The 15,438-nt window shown below is 41.5% G+C and overlaps 1 protein-coding gene across 1 annotated transcript; it reads right to left on the bottom strand.

Moving 5' to 3' along the window:
• Positions 1-1,090: 1,090 nt before the first annotated feature.
• On the bottom strand, positions 1,091-15,274 carry LOC118150921 (RNA-binding motif protein, Y chromosome, family 1 member B-like). The gene is made up of 12 exons (XM_078364531.1): positions 15,137-15,274; positions 12,957-13,069; positions 11,582-11,685; positions 9,059-9,236; positions 7,301-7,453; positions 5,218-5,332; positions 4,242-4,352; positions 4,062-4,150; positions 3,269-3,386; positions 2,299-2,409; positions 2,126-2,214; positions 1,091-1,735 (listed from the first exon to the last, which is right to left on the bottom strand). The coding sequence occupies exons 2-12, from the start codon at positions 13,060-13,062 to the stop codon at positions 1,446-1,448; spliced, it is 1,464 nt and encodes a 487-aa protein (XP_078220657.1). The 5' UTR covers positions 13,063-13,069; positions 15,137-15,274; the 3' UTR covers positions 1,091-1,445.
• Between the last annotated feature and the right edge of the window lie 164 nt (positions 15,275-15,438).

Here is a 15,438-nt window from a genome sequence, read left to right as displayed (position 1 = left end):
CCCTAGCTTCAGTGACAATGCTAGTCTGCGTCACAAAAGAAATATATGAACAAGTCAATAAAATAAAAATAACTTCACAAAACACCAGCCCTTCTGGATCATACGTATTTGTGAGAATGTATTGCTACACACTTATTTATAACCATTGCAAGTATTTCAAGAAATAATTAATGTTAGTTCATGAAAGACATTGATTTTCCAATTTTTCGGAACGATTAATATCATTAAGCTATGTATTTAGGAAATTTAGCTGGCTCACTTTTGAGTAAGGTGGAAATAGTTTTTCATAACCATTGTGCCCTCTAGTCACAGAATGCTACAAGAAGAATGTTCTGGGTACCTTCAACTTCAGCAACAAAACCCACCTAATGCTTTCCTTTATCCTTTAGTATCCCTTAAAGGGCAAATCGTTTAGTTTGAGATTAGTTCAGTAGTCTTTCTGAAGCCTTCTGAAAATTAACCTTTTGATGTGTCCAATGTGTTGGGGTTACAGGAGTGAGCCACCTGGCCTGGCCAAAACCGCTACATTTTTCTTTGAGACACATTCTCACCCTGTCCCCCAGGTGGAAGTGCAGCAGTGTAATCCTAGCTCACTGCAACGTCCGCCTCCTGAGTTCAAGCAGTTCTCCTGACTCGGCCTCCAGAGTAGCTGCGACTACAGCCATGTGCCACCATGCCTGCCTAATTTTCTGTATTTTTATTAGAGACTGGCTTTCACTCTGTAAGCGAGGATGGTTTCAATCCCCTGATCTTGTGGTCCACTGGCTTAGGCCTCCCAAAGAGGTGGGCCGCCTGCTGAGTTCAAGCAGTTCTCCTGACTCAGCCTCCAGAGTAGCTGCGACTACAGCCGTGTGCCACCATGCCTGCCTAGTTTTCTGTATTTTTATTAGAGACTGGCTTTCACCCTGTAAGCGAGGATGGTTTCAATCTCCTGACCTTGTGGTCCACTTGCTTAGGCCTCCCAAAGTGCTGGGAATACAGGGATAAACTAAAGAAACACAGCCCAGGTAGGAAACCTGTACACATTCCAACGGAATCTGGACAGAGATGCCTAGTCTTGTTTCAGCTTAGGTGCAAACAAATGAAGAAATCTCTCAACACCGCAGTTTACTCTCCTCCGTCATTTGCGTTTAAGCATGTGTAGCAATAAAATCAGGCATTTTATATTACATGGAAAATTTTATTCCGGAAATGTTAAAACGGACATTACATCAAAGCAGAATAGTTTTCAATTCAGTTGGCACTAACAGTTGTAAAATTACTTGCAAAAAATAAGCTTTTAGCTTAATACCTCAAAAACATTCATGAAGGAAGTATCTCCCCTCCCTCCCCAAAACAACCTATTTCTTATAGTGATACTCAGGTAATAATGCAGAAACCACATATTGATTTGCCATTCAACATCAAGGTCTGGTATGCAATAATCATGATTTTTAGCAGCACCTTCAGTCTCCTTTTTCAGATCGCCTTCCCCCATCCTCTCCCTTAGGTGTCCCATCTCTTGAGCTCCCATGTGCTTCAGGAGAAGCACGGTTCATTCTCTCCACAGACGGTGGACACGTTGGTTCTTTTCTGCCACAATGCTCAGCATCAGTGGAAGAGAAATCACCATGGCTCCTTGAGTACTTCTCCCGACTTCTGCCATACCTATCTCGCGCATTGTTATCATCAGGGAAACTGCTTCCACCATAAGTCTTCCGAGGCCCCTGTGCAGGTGCTGCACCACGAGACGTCCCTGTGGGGTTAATAAAATTACGGAACTTATGTTAAAATACATGTAAACATTTTTACTGGCATCACTAAAGCATGAATCAGATAAAGTACTATTTGGAAACATTAGCATTCATCTGTCTTTATTGACAGGAGACTCTTTATTTCTGCATTGTTCACAAGGCTCTACTGAAAAGAGCCGTAAGAGCAGTATTTCCAAGTTCAAGGAATTTCATTCTGAACCGGCCCTCAATTAAAACTGAGGTTTTAAGCTTCGTACCGTTCTCTAAGCTTTCTACTGTTCAGAACGCTCAATATTTAAACATGTTGTACGTTTCCTTTATACTTTCTCGTTTAAAAACTCTGGTCTATTCAATATAATTCTGTAACTGGAAAATCAAACGTGGAGTCTTACTATGTATCTGATATGACGCTCTGTTAGAACTGCTACTACGACGTTCAAAATGATCTCTACCACCATGCCTTCCGTGGCCATCATGATCACTAGATTAAACAAAAAAAGTTTGACACTGTCAGAATGAACAATTTAAGACATCTATTGGACAAAACCGAAAAATGTTATAATACCTGTATCCTCTAGTGGAACCTTTATCCTGTCTAGAAGGAGCGTGATCACGGTATGCATTGTGTCTACTCATCGAAGCATATTCCATGGTGTCTCGGAAACTTGGATTATTTCTGATTGCAAAAGTTGAAGAACAAATTTTAAGTTGTCAACTTCTAGTATCAAAAACACAACTTATCTACAGGTTAAATACAATAAAGGCCAGACATATATAAAGGCCTAGTCACTTCTCCAAGTACAACATGCGAATACCCAAAAGACAGGTGGAACTGATACCCATAATTGGTTATTCTCAAAATGCATTTCAAAACCCAAGAGATATCGTATTTCAGCCATACTAAAATGGCTATACATTTTAAAATGCTAGGAACACCAAGACTGTCAGAGAATGCAGATAAACTGGAATCCTGATACAATGCTTGCCGGAACGGAAAATGATGCTGCTACTACGGAGAAATGTGGTGGGGCCTCAAAACAAAAAAATTAACATCAGACCAAGAATTATCCCTCGTACATACCCAGCACTGAGTAAGTGTACTAAGACAAACGTGTGTATAAAAGTAGTGTGGAGGAAACACACAAACAAAAGAATGGCTTAACAGCCTGTGAAACAAGGGAAGTGCTATGATGTGAATGAAAGTTCAGGACATGAGGCAGAAAGAAAAGAGATACCAAAGTCGAGTCGTGTTTGAGCCCAATACCATGAAGCAGGCAGAACAGGTCAGTTCACGAACAAAACAGACTGGAGTTTTTTAGCAGCTGAGGGAAAACAGAAGATGAAAGGGACTGCTTAACTGGCAAGGGAGTTGCAGTGCGGAGTGATGAAGAGGTTCTGGAACTAGAGGGAGGTGGCTGTCGCACAACACAGCATGTAATAAATGCCACTTAATGGTTTACCTAAAAGTGTTCAATTTCCTTACGTGAATTTCATCACTAAAACCACAACACACTAGTTTTTCATTTTTCTGTTACCTAGTCTTAGTTGCATAACCATCATCTTTTCCTGACACACGGTCACGTCTCCAGGAAGAGACTGACATTCCGCGTGAAGGGCCTCCTCCGTAAAACTCTCTTCCACGTGATGGGGGACCTGCAAATTTAACATGATTAAACGTTACGGAAACAGCAGAGAACCTGAAACACTATTACCTGTTCACTGAGACAACTGTTATATTTCTTCAAGGAATCAATTCTTCTTTCCCTAAGTCGCCAGAAATGCATGACATCATGAATACTTTTTACGGCTCTGAATTATCCCTTGATTCCTACAAGGCCAGTTCTTACAAACTTAAGCCACACGCTAATACTTGGGTAGAGGTTCACTTTCTATGGCTTATAACTATTAGTTATCATTTTCCTTCTCATATGAATCGCCCACGTCTATTAATGACACAGGCAAAACACGTAAAACCATCAACGTCTTCGCTGATTGTAAACATTCCTCGTTCGTGCTTTCTCGGCTCAAGAAAGGAAATTTACCCATGTTGTTCAGTGCATCTCACTCACACACATACTGCAACCCTCGAATGGCTGCATGCTATGATTCCAACTAAATGCTCTCCTTGGTCTCTACGTGGTTGCCCCTATCTTAAAGGTGGAAAAACTAAAATGTACTACTGCAGTTTCGTAAAACTCTCTAAGCCTTCTACTGTTCAAAACTCTCGGTGTTTAAACATGTTATATTTTTCCTTTATCCTTTCCCTTTTACAGACTCAGGTCTATTCAATATGATTCTGTAATTGAAAAATCAAACGTGGAGACTTACTATATGTCTGATATGACGCTCCGTTAGGACTGCTACCAGGACGTTCAAAATGATCTCTACCACCATGCCTTCCGTAGCCATCATGACCACTAAATTAAAAAAAAAAAAAAAAAAGATTGACACTGTCAGAATGAAAAATTTAAGAAATCTGTTGGACAAAAGCGAAAAATGTTATAATACCTATATCCTCTGGTGGGACCTTTATCCTGTCTAGAACGAGCGTGATCACGGTATGCACGGTGTCTGCGAATCGAAGCATATTCCTTGGTGTCTCGGAAACTTGGATTACTTCTGATTGCATAAGTTGAAGAAACAAATTTTAAGTTGTCAGCTTCTAGTATCAAAAACATAACTTATTTGCAGCTTAAATGAAATAAAGGCCAGACATATACAAAGGCCTGGGCACTTCTCTAAATGCAACATGGAAATACCCAAAAGACAGGTGGAACTGACAGTCATCAATAGTTATTGAGAAAATTCACTTGAAATTCCAAGTATGAGATCATATTTCAGCCATACTAAAATGGCTATACATTTCAAAATGCTCGGAACACCAAGACTGTGAGCGAATGCGGATAAACTGGAATCCTGATACAATGCTTGCCGGAACGGAAAATGATGCAGCTACTACGGAGTGCATCAGTGGTGGGGCCTCAAAACAGAAAAGATTAACAGTAGACCAAGAATTATCACTGGTACATACCCGGCACTGAGTAAGTGTACTCAAACAAACGTTTGCATAAGAATAGTGTGGCGGAAACACGCAAACAAAAGAATGGGTTAACAGCTTGTGAAACAACTGAAGTGCTATGTATGATGTGAATGAAACTTCAGGACATGAGGCAGAAAGAAAACAGATACAAAAGTCGAGTCGTGTTTCAGCCCATGACCACGAAGCAGGCAGAACACGTCAGTTCACAAACAAAACAGACTGGAGTTTATTAGCAGCTGAGGGAAAACAGAAGATGACAGGGACTGCTTAACTGGCAAGGGAGTTGCAGTGCGGAGCGATGAAGAGGTTTTGGAACTAGACGGAGGTGGTTGTTGCACAACACAGCATGTAAACCACTCGACGGTTTACCTTAAAATGTTCAATTTCCTTACGTGAATTTCATCACTAAAACCGCAACAGACTAGTTTTTCATTTTTCCTTTACCTATTCTTAGTTGCATAACCACCATGTTTTGGTGACATACGGTCACGTCTCCAGGAAGAGACTGACATTCCGTGTGAAGGACCTCGGTAATTCCCTCTTCCACGTGATGGGGAACCTGCAAATTTAACATGATTAAATGTCATGTAACCAGCACAAAACCTGAAACACTGTTACTTGGTTTCTATGACAACTGTTACAAGATATTTCTCCAATGACTCAGTTCTTCTTTCTCTAGGTCGCCAGAAATTCATGACACCATGAATACCTTCTTACGGCTGTGAATTATCTCTTCATTCCTGCAAGGCCAGTTCTTACACACTTAAGCCCTACACTAATACTGAGGTAAAGATTCACTTTCAATGGCTTATAACCCTTAGTTATTATTTTCCTTCTCACACGAATCGCCTACGTCTAGTAATGACACAGGCAAAACCTGTAAAACCATCAAAGTCTTCGCTGATTGTAAAGTTTCCACGTTTGTGCTTTCTCGGCTCAAGAAAGGAAACTTACCCATGTTGGTCAGTGTATCTCACTCGCACAAACACTGCAACCCTCGAATGGCTGCATGGTATGATTCCACCTAAGTGTTCTCCTTGCTGTCTAAGTGACTGTCCCCATCATAGAGGTTGAAAAATTAAAATGTACTAGTGCAGGTTTTCTAATGATGGCCAAGAATTCTTCTCCTGGCAATAAGCAGTACTATTACAGTGCTAATTACATCATTATGCTGCTCTCAAAATAGAAAAAGCCTCTTTAATATACTCTTCATGTGCAGATTCTTAGAGGTCAGCCTTCTACCTATGATGTGTCCGGTGGCTAAAGTTTTAAAGAAAATGTGCTGACTTGTGCATGTTGAGGTCGGCAGATACCTAACTTCACTGATCCTCCACTACAAAAGATAAAGTTGAAAATGCAATGTTTTCATTTTCTCCATATTATCATGGAGGGCTAAGAGTAAGAATTTTAATGTGTTCTGCCTAAAATTCTCTGCTGAGAGCTGTTACTTTGCTTAATGAGTTCTTTGCTGAGAGCTGTTACTTTATTGTCTGGTTTTCTTCTGTTCGCTCTGAAAACTTACACTTCTCCTTCGCACAACTATTACTTCTATTCAACCCTACTGCTTGCCTCACGTTGCTTAGTTCGGAAATCTCCCCTCAAACAACTTCAAGTCCTACACTAAGTATCTTGTGTTAATGTTTAAACATCCCTGTACCGTCTTAATTGACAGCCCTTCCTATATTTCACAACTCTGCACTTCTGTGACATGCACATAGCTCAAAATGTCGGACACGCTCTTGTCCAACATGCATGTCTGAGGATGCTCTTAGCATCCTAAAAACCGGTCAGAATGCCTCTCACATAAGCATTGCTGGGGTCTCAGAATCTGGATGGCCAGGCACAATGGCTCACAGCGTGGGCCAGTGTGGGAGACTGAGGCAAGTCGACTGCTTGAGCTCAGGGATTTAATGTCAACTAGGACAAGGTAGTGAGATCCTGTCTCTACCAAAATATGTATTTAAAAAACAATTTCATAGGTGTGCTGGTGCATGCCACTAGCTGCAGCAACAGCAGGCAGCTTATGGAGAGTAACCGCTTGAGACCCAGAATGTGAGGCATCAATGAGCCATCATCTGGCCAGTGCACTCTGGCCTGGTGAAGGCAGTACTTCAACCCAACAAAGAAACTGAACATACAATTTGGACATCGGAACACCAGTGGTCCAATGCAAAGGAACCTAGGAAATGGAAGAATTGATAGAATTAAGAAGATGACCTCAAAGTATACTACCAGGAACTTCAAGAAAAATTAAAAGGCATTCTCTAGCGAATACAGCGTTAAAAGGAGTGTTGCCCTCACTGTAATCCCTTTTTTATGTGACATTTGAAGCTCAAGTGTTTCTTCACCATAAAGCTGTAACTTAGGCAGTGAGATGGAAAGTGTTATATCAAAGTGTTCAAACAGTAAATATGCCAATGTATGTGTCACATCTGTTTTGTTTCTCGAACTTTAAGTTAAGCCTTCAGTTCAAAGGGCTCATTTTCAGTCATACAAAAATGACGGAATTCCATCAGGTGGCATTTACCTCGACCTCCCATCCCACTATTGCTTCTAGCCACAGTAAAAGGAGCAGATCTTTTAGGATGAGGACCTCCGCTCGCTGAAGATGGACGGCTCTCGACTGGAAAAGTTCCCCTGAAAGAACTCACGTTGAGATCACGAGTGGATTCACCACCATCTGTATTTCAAAGAAAATCTTGTCAGTTCAGTAACACCAACATTTCTTAAATGGCTGAGCAGGAGATACTTCTAAATCTTCCCTACGTATTGTAATCTTAAACATTCACGTTGGTCTATGCTAAGGAATGTAGAATTGGTATACCAAATCAGTGCAGTTTCAAAATATCAAAATCCATTTAAACATCTATAAAATAAACACTCAAGGAACACTGTATATTGGTGTGAGAAAGACAAGTGGGATAAGTGGAGAGGGAGCTCACAGCAGAAGCCTATTGACTAAATACAAAAATATAATCAAACAAAAAAAAAGTTAGGAGATCAACGATAAATTACTGTTCATATCCTTCTGATATTATGAAACCATTTTCAAATCATATAATAAACATAAACCTAACTACACTCAAGGAATCTCAGTTATATATACAACGATACAGTGACACCTCAGAAAGATATGTCATCTGCAAATTTATGAACATAACACAGAATTCTTATAGTTCTTTATAACATACCACTTTTACTCTTAGCCCATGATCAGTTTTAATAATCTTTAAGAATCACGTATTAAATAATAATATTCTTTTACGTATCTACAAACAAGTGTGAGGCATATTCCAATTCCTTGGTGGTGTCACATGTAAAAATATACACGTTCTCATGCATGCACAGTATTAATAATCTTCACCCTCGAGATTAATTGCAATCAAAAATGACAAAAAGACCTGCCTCTTAAAATGAAGTGAACACCGCAGTTTCAAATTTAGAAAATATCTCTCCCATATATTACATGGCTAGCAATTAAAATTCCAAACTAAATATTAGATCTTTGATGGTTGGTTAATTGATAAAACAAGTTAACCAACAGGTATTTTCTCAATACATGGTTTCTTTTTCTAAGTAAAAATTAAGCCCTCTGTCCTACTGAGTAAACCAATCTTAAATACCATTTTCAGAAGCTCTTCCTCCAGCAAAGAAAGACACATACGTATCTGTGAAGCCACGGTTTCTGGCATTTCTGAGTCACAGAATCATTTGAGACGTTGCAGTTCTATACTCCATGAATGGAAAATGCTTTATGGCAGGCCTATTTACACATTCTCCGTATCAAAACCGAAACGGTTCTGTATTGTGTACATGTTTACACACACACACGTGCGCGCGCGCACGCACACTCACACACACAAACAAATATTGTTAAGTAAGTCCTCTACTGCGCAGTTACTAATGTCCCATTGGAAGGGCTTCTAGGTTTCATGGCATTTGGATAACACAACCCACATGAAATTCTGAGACCCAAAATAAGTAACTCTAAAGTACAACTAATGGAAACGTGTTGAGTGGAAAATCTGTGGAGAACATGTAATCAAGATTCATAAACTCCATTCAATTTGAAACGTGTCTTACTTCGATGCAAAGTAATTCGGAGTTTAGAACCAGTTTCAGATATTAGTTTAATCATTCCACTTTTAGTATTCATCAATAATGTTGCTCATTAACAGTTAGTTTTCTGTTCATAAAGGATATAAATAAATTTCAGAAATTTCCACGTTTTCAAGCTTTTTGTCTTTCAGTCCTGTGCTTCCGACTTTATATTTTATAACGTTACCCAAGCGTTCTCCACGTGAGGGATGCCGACGTCTCGTCTGTCCTCTACTTCCACTTGCAGATCTCTGCTCTCCTGTGGGTCTCCTCTTTCTTGAAAAACGCAGTGTTCCCTGCCTGCCACCACTTTGAAAAAACCGTTCCTTGGCTTGTTCTACTTTTATTGTTTTTCCATCCACAAACTGAAAGGATTAAGCATACCATCAGCAAAAGTGCCACATTTGAACTAATCATATTTTACAGACGTTTTTATATCAACTGTATTAACATTCTAGATGTCGTCTCCTAAATAAACACAAACTTTCTTTTTCCTGAAATGCCCACATTGCGAACACTGCAAAACCTGCAACAATCACTGGGACCATGCATTCTGTTAAGAAATGAACACCAATTCCATTATTCGATTCCCTCGAAAAGGCCTCCGCTACTAAAAACTGCACCTAGAAAAGTTAAACCATGACAAATTGTACGGGACAATGTCGCCCATCTCTTCTTCACAATACAGAATCTCTTTCACCTTTGCACTCACATCACATATTTAAAAGCCTCGGTGTCTGGAGCCCATACGAAAGGATGTGTCATTTGAAAACATAAGGTTATTTATTCAAAGTGATCAGTCACATTATACATTATGAATACTTTCTTGATCCTGCTGCTGTCAATCACACAAAATGTCCCAATATGATTTACAGTTCTGTATCTACTCTAGTTCTTTCTCAATAAACGTGATCCCTGTTTAGTCTCATTCATATTTTCTGCCTTACTCATTTCTTACTTTGCCTAGAGGTGTCTTAAAACAAGACCCTTAATGTAGTACTTCATGTTATTTCTGAGAAATGGTTTACTGTCCTAATTAAATTCACAAAAACTTTCTTCAGTTCCATCTTTTCTGTAGGCCCAAGTAATGTTTGACCGAGTTCTGCTAATAACTCTATTTGAACATTACATGGCTTTTGTTATTTGGGAAAGATCTTAAACTCCATCCAAGACTTGCTGCATCCAAATCAGCAGTTCTTCCTATCTTGAGACATCTTGTGTTATTTCTCGGCCCAGAATAATTTCCCCAGTTTTGCGCATGGTCGCTTCCTTCCCAGTGTTCCAAGTCAGACACAATTTCTTAAACTGCAAGCTCCCTGTGAAAACTCTATAGGATCTTCTTTATTTCCCTTCTCAACGTTTGTCTGCATATGACATTTATATTAACTTTTCCATTATAAAATATGTGAGACAGGTAATTTGGAAAAGATATCTACACAGATGAACTCTTCTTGAGCACGAAACCTGGGGGGAAATACCAAAATATTACGATACCTAGGTCAAAACTGTCCCCATACCAAGCATGAAACCACGAACCGAAGCAACTATCAGGTTGTACCACACCTTAAAATATGAGAGGATATGGGTGAATAGAGATAAGTTAGTGATCAAGTGATTAATACCTAATACAGTGAGCACAAAATTTCTGTAACAGACACTGAGGGAGAACACAGGAAACCTAACTTGTTCTTAAAGGATAAACTGCCATTTGCGCAACATTTACGTGGAAGAGTAATACTCAAGAGGTCCAGGAAAACATACTGGGAATGGCATCCATATAGCAGGAACTAAAAACCGATTGGGATAACGTTGTAAAATAAAAAAGCTCCAGGGCATCTCCAAGGGAATGATCCTGAATGCAACGTAAAGGAATTCAGTAGGTAAGAGACTTGCATAAAAGTTTAAAGCTGTAACAAATACAGAGTCCCTAGAATTTAAGACTCCACAGGACGTGATGCACTGTTCGGACCGAAGCAAGTGCTGGAACACACTGGAAGAGTTAGCAACAAGGTATGCATGTTACCTAGTGACGAGGTATGCATGTCACCCCGGTTACAGAAGGAAAAAAAAAAAAGTTCTCAGGAGAAGGGCGCAAGGATGGGCAAACATGTCAGTTGCTTGTTGTGTTATCCGGCTTCAATGTTCTCGCATTATTTTCTATTTTCAAGTACCTAACACTTCCTTAAATGTAACGGTCTTGTTTAAATGAACTTTCTCAAGAATGTATTTTCAGAAAATGGCAGAGAATCGTTACTTCTTGTGATAGTCTGTCTAGACGTCGATCTACAAAAGACTTATATTTTCTACGTCTGTCTAGATGTCGATCCACCGTTTCTCTGTGCTATAGACATTTCCCTACGAGTTGGACGTGTGATTCCTTTAGCAGCCATTTAATAAACTTGACTGATGTTTCTTATTTTCGTCAGAGTTCCTTCTAAGTTTTAAAGCTGTTCAAAAGCTTTCAAACCCTATTTACACTCAGACTGAAATAAAAACATAGAAACTGGATTACCATAACGCAATTTATATAATGTTCCTTCCAATATCCTTCCAACTACACTTGCATTGATATGTCCAAGAAAGAGGATAGCTAATCCATTTCCATTCATACGTCATTATATTATTTTCAAAGTGTACTGGTACTGAAAAGACCTAGATATGCTGTTAATTGAAGAACAGGCTTAGAATAGCACTAATAAGGGAAACTTACCTTTCCATTCCACTCGCTGGCAGCAAGTTCAGCATCTGCAGGGTTCTCAAAAGTAATGAACCCGAAGCCTCTGCACTTCATTCTTCTATCTTTCATCAAGAGAACTAAAATATATGAAAACCTTTTCATTTATAGAATGGACCTACTACGATAGTACTAACTATCTGAATGTTACATCAAGAAACAAGAAAATTCCAATTCACATCCTTCCTGTGATTCTTCACACTGAGTCACCCCTATCAACAGCCTATTTTCTTCCATTTTCCTAACTGACTCCATCTTAGCTGTGAGCCTGACATGCTCCATTTAGCTTCTCCCTCCCTGCCTCGGCCCCCTAGAGGTGCATTCCTAGGTCACACTGCATTCAAAGCTACTCCCAGTACCTGTAACCACTGTAACCACATCCTGTTTGGCAAGTCTACCTGCTACTCTCAATACCCTCCTCGGGGTTTGAGCCTATGAAAAGTTCCCCCTGCTACCTCCTCCATGCTTGGATGCAAATACCCTTAGCAACCAACCATCCTGGGAACCTCCTGCCCCCTGGGTACCAGGTTCCTTATCTAACTTGCTTGTTCTGCGTCTGTAAAATTCTGCTTCAGCTAGGCTCCACCTCCCCTACCTAACGCAAGGCATAAAGGGAAATCAAGCCCCTTCGTCTGGCCTGAGAGATTATCAGGGTGAGCTGTCTCTCAGACAAATAATGGGCTCTTAATTTGGAACTCAGAGTCTCCTTCTTCTTCTTGTTCTTCTTCCACTTTTCTTCTTCTTCTTCTTCTTCTTTTTCTTTTTCTTCTTCTTCTTCTTCTTCTGCTTCTGCTTCTTCCTCTCCTCCTCCTCCTCCTCCTCCTCCTTCTTCTTCTTCTTCTTCTTCTTCTTCTTCTTCTTCTTCTCCTTCTTCATCTTCTTTTTATTGAGACTGAGTGTCACTCCTTTCCCAGGCTGAAGTGCAATGACCCCATCTGGGCTCACCACAACCTCCGCCTCCTGGGTTCAAGCAATTCCACTGCCTCAGCCTCCTGAGTAGCTGGATTACAGACATGTGCCACTGTGCCCAGCTAATTTTTGTATTTTTAGTAGAGACGGGGTTTCACCGTGTTGACTAGGATGGTCTGGATCTCTTGACCTCGTGATCCACCCGCCTCGGCCTCCCAACGTGCTGGGATTAGAGGCGTGAGCCACTGCGCCCCACTGGCCGTACTATGCAGGTGAACTTTACCACAGACCCTTCACCTGCTGCCATGAGAATATCCTGAATAACGAATAGAAACTTCAAAACAAGAGAGTAAATACAAACAGAAAATTATGTAAACAATTACAGATATTAAGTATATGTTTACTTTGGGGACAAAACCTGTATGTTGGCTTTAAGGGTTACCTTCAGAAACGGGACCATGTCTCTCAAATACTGCTTTTAGCGTCTCTTCAGTGGCTTCTCTACTGAGCCCACCAACGAACAGCTTGCCAAGGCAACCTGCTTCCATAATTTTGCTGTAAATGGTAAAAAAATAAATCTATATTTAGATAATAATAACAAGGTGAAAATATTAAATTTTTTTACATCCTGTGTTGAAAACTGATGTGAAATTCCCTTAACGGGGCTGTCCTATTTTAATGTATCTTACTTCCTATACCGGTAACATAAAGAGCACAAGGGGGAATGGCTTCATGGCTTAATGGTATATTTCACTGCATACCTGAGAAAATCTCTTTAGTAAAACCAGAAAAGGGAAGCTATTCTAATTTTACAAAGTGGAAATACACAGGATTCCCCAATTTAAATAGTTTTCGTTGAAAATTGTAGCTTTTATGAAGTACAATTGTTGTAAAGAGGTAAGATTCCTGATGCCAATGTGCACTGCTCCCTGCAGCCTCCTCCGGCCAGCCTCAAGTGATCCTGTCACATGTCAGCTTCCCAAGTAGCTGGGACTACAGTGGCCTGCTACCAGAGTTGGGGTGTGCGTGTGTGTTTTCAACATAGATCCAGGTGGCCCCATGTAGCTAACAGAGCTGTGTAGGTGTGTTTGTGTGTGTATGTGTGCAGGGGTGTGTGCAGGGATGTGTGTGTGTGTGTGTGTGTGTGTGCACGCGCGCGCGTGTGTGTCTTTAAATAGACCCAGGTTGTCCCATGCTGACCACCTTTGAATCTTCTGGGCTCAAGTGATGTGCCAGCAAGAAGCTACCAAGGTGATGGTTTCTTTAAGGGGGAACTGCCACAGGAAACCACCTGATATCTTGATAAATGATTTAATGACACGCTTAACCTACATGCTTTCTTCGGGGAGAACATTTTAAATATTGTACAATCTTTTGGTGATTGGAAATATACACGAGATCGGGTATCTACAAACTCTGGCTTTCTGCCATAAATATCTTTGGCCTTTCAGGGACCGGGCTGCAAATTAAGGGGTGAAGCACTCTAAGTCTCTGAGCCCCGCCTCCGTGAGGTCGGCAGAGGCTAGGAGCAGTACTCTGGCCTAGGCACGCGAGAAATCTCAGTGGCCATCTCCTTATGAGAAGGTAGCATCTGAGAATGACGTGAGGTGCCACAGCTGCATGACACCATCCACCCTATCACCATGCTGTCACACACTGCACTCCATTCCACCCCGCTGCCGCCAAAACTGCCCCATCACGCCGTTCTGAGCAGAAGCCCCGCCGCACCCCGTGCCCCTTGGCAAGCGGCCGACTCTCCGCTCGGCAGCATGTCCACTCGCCGCCTTCTTCCCCCTACCAACCCCTCGTCTGTGAAAAAGCTGCCTTCCTCCAAACCGGTCCCTGGTGCCTGAATGGCAACAGGTTATAGGACCCCCGTTATGTTACTCAGGCTACTCTCCAACTCGTGACCTCGTCATTCTTACATCTTCACTTCCGAAAATGTTGGGATTACAGGAGTAGGTCAGTTTGCCAGGTTAATACAAAACCTTAAGCACATCTCTTTGTTTCCGTTTTCGGCTATCTACCGCCATTTATCTCCCTTACAAACACGTCTTCCATTTAAATTACTTACGGTAGCAGAGATACATGAAAAGCCTTTCAAATACTGTCATCGATTACACGTTTAAAAGAGGCAAATTTAAACTGATTATTCATGGTTCCAGACTTGTACATACCCGAGAGTAATGCAATTTATGTGAAAATTTGCTAAGTCCTGTGAAGAAAATCAGAAATTTGCAATGTGCTAGGTAAAAGTACAGGTTGTTTGTTTGTTTGTTTTTCTGATCACAGTGCTTAAGTACACTGCCTGTGCATTTGACTTATGACCGCATTCACAGAGAATAACCGTTTCCATAAAAAGTGCACGGGACAACAATGGCGCCCGAGGTCCGTCTCCCACACCTTGCCCCCACATCGGACTTGTCCAACCGTAAAGGGAAGAATCCTCAAGAAACATCAATGAGTTTAACCAACATGAGTTTCTCACGAGCACTAAGGACGACCCCCTCTCTACCGTCTCCTCCCATATTTCAACACCCACACACTGAAAACCACAGCAGCCCCTTTCACTGAAGACGTCCGAACACCTCGCTGCGTTTGTATTCTTGCCGAGAGACCAACCTGAGCGGAGAAACAAAACCACAGGTGCTTCTCAGTAGGACAAACAGCCTCTGGGTCACCGGGCCCTCAGGGTGCTGGCACCTGGCTCTGGAACGCCTCTAGCCCCGCTGCCGTGTGAGACGCCTGGAACCGGACTGCGCGGGAAAGAGCCCCCGGCAGCCCAGCGGAAGAAGCGGAAACTGCGCCTCTCCGCAGCAGCCAATCAGTGCGACGGTGGGTGGGACGCGGTGGGGCGCGGTGGGGCGGGGCGGGGCCGCATCCGGGTGTCCTGCAGCTCCACCCTCCTCGGGCAAGCCACGTGT

The sequence above is a fragment of the Callithrix jacchus genome, chromosome Y (assembly GCF_049354715.1).
Source record: "Callithrix jacchus isolate 240 chromosome Y, calJac240_pri, whole genome shotgun sequence".
NCBI lineage: Eukaryota > Metazoa > Chordata > Mammalia > Primates > Cebidae > Callithrix > Callithrix jacchus.
This window is presented reverse-complemented; position numbering and strand designations above follow the sequence as displayed.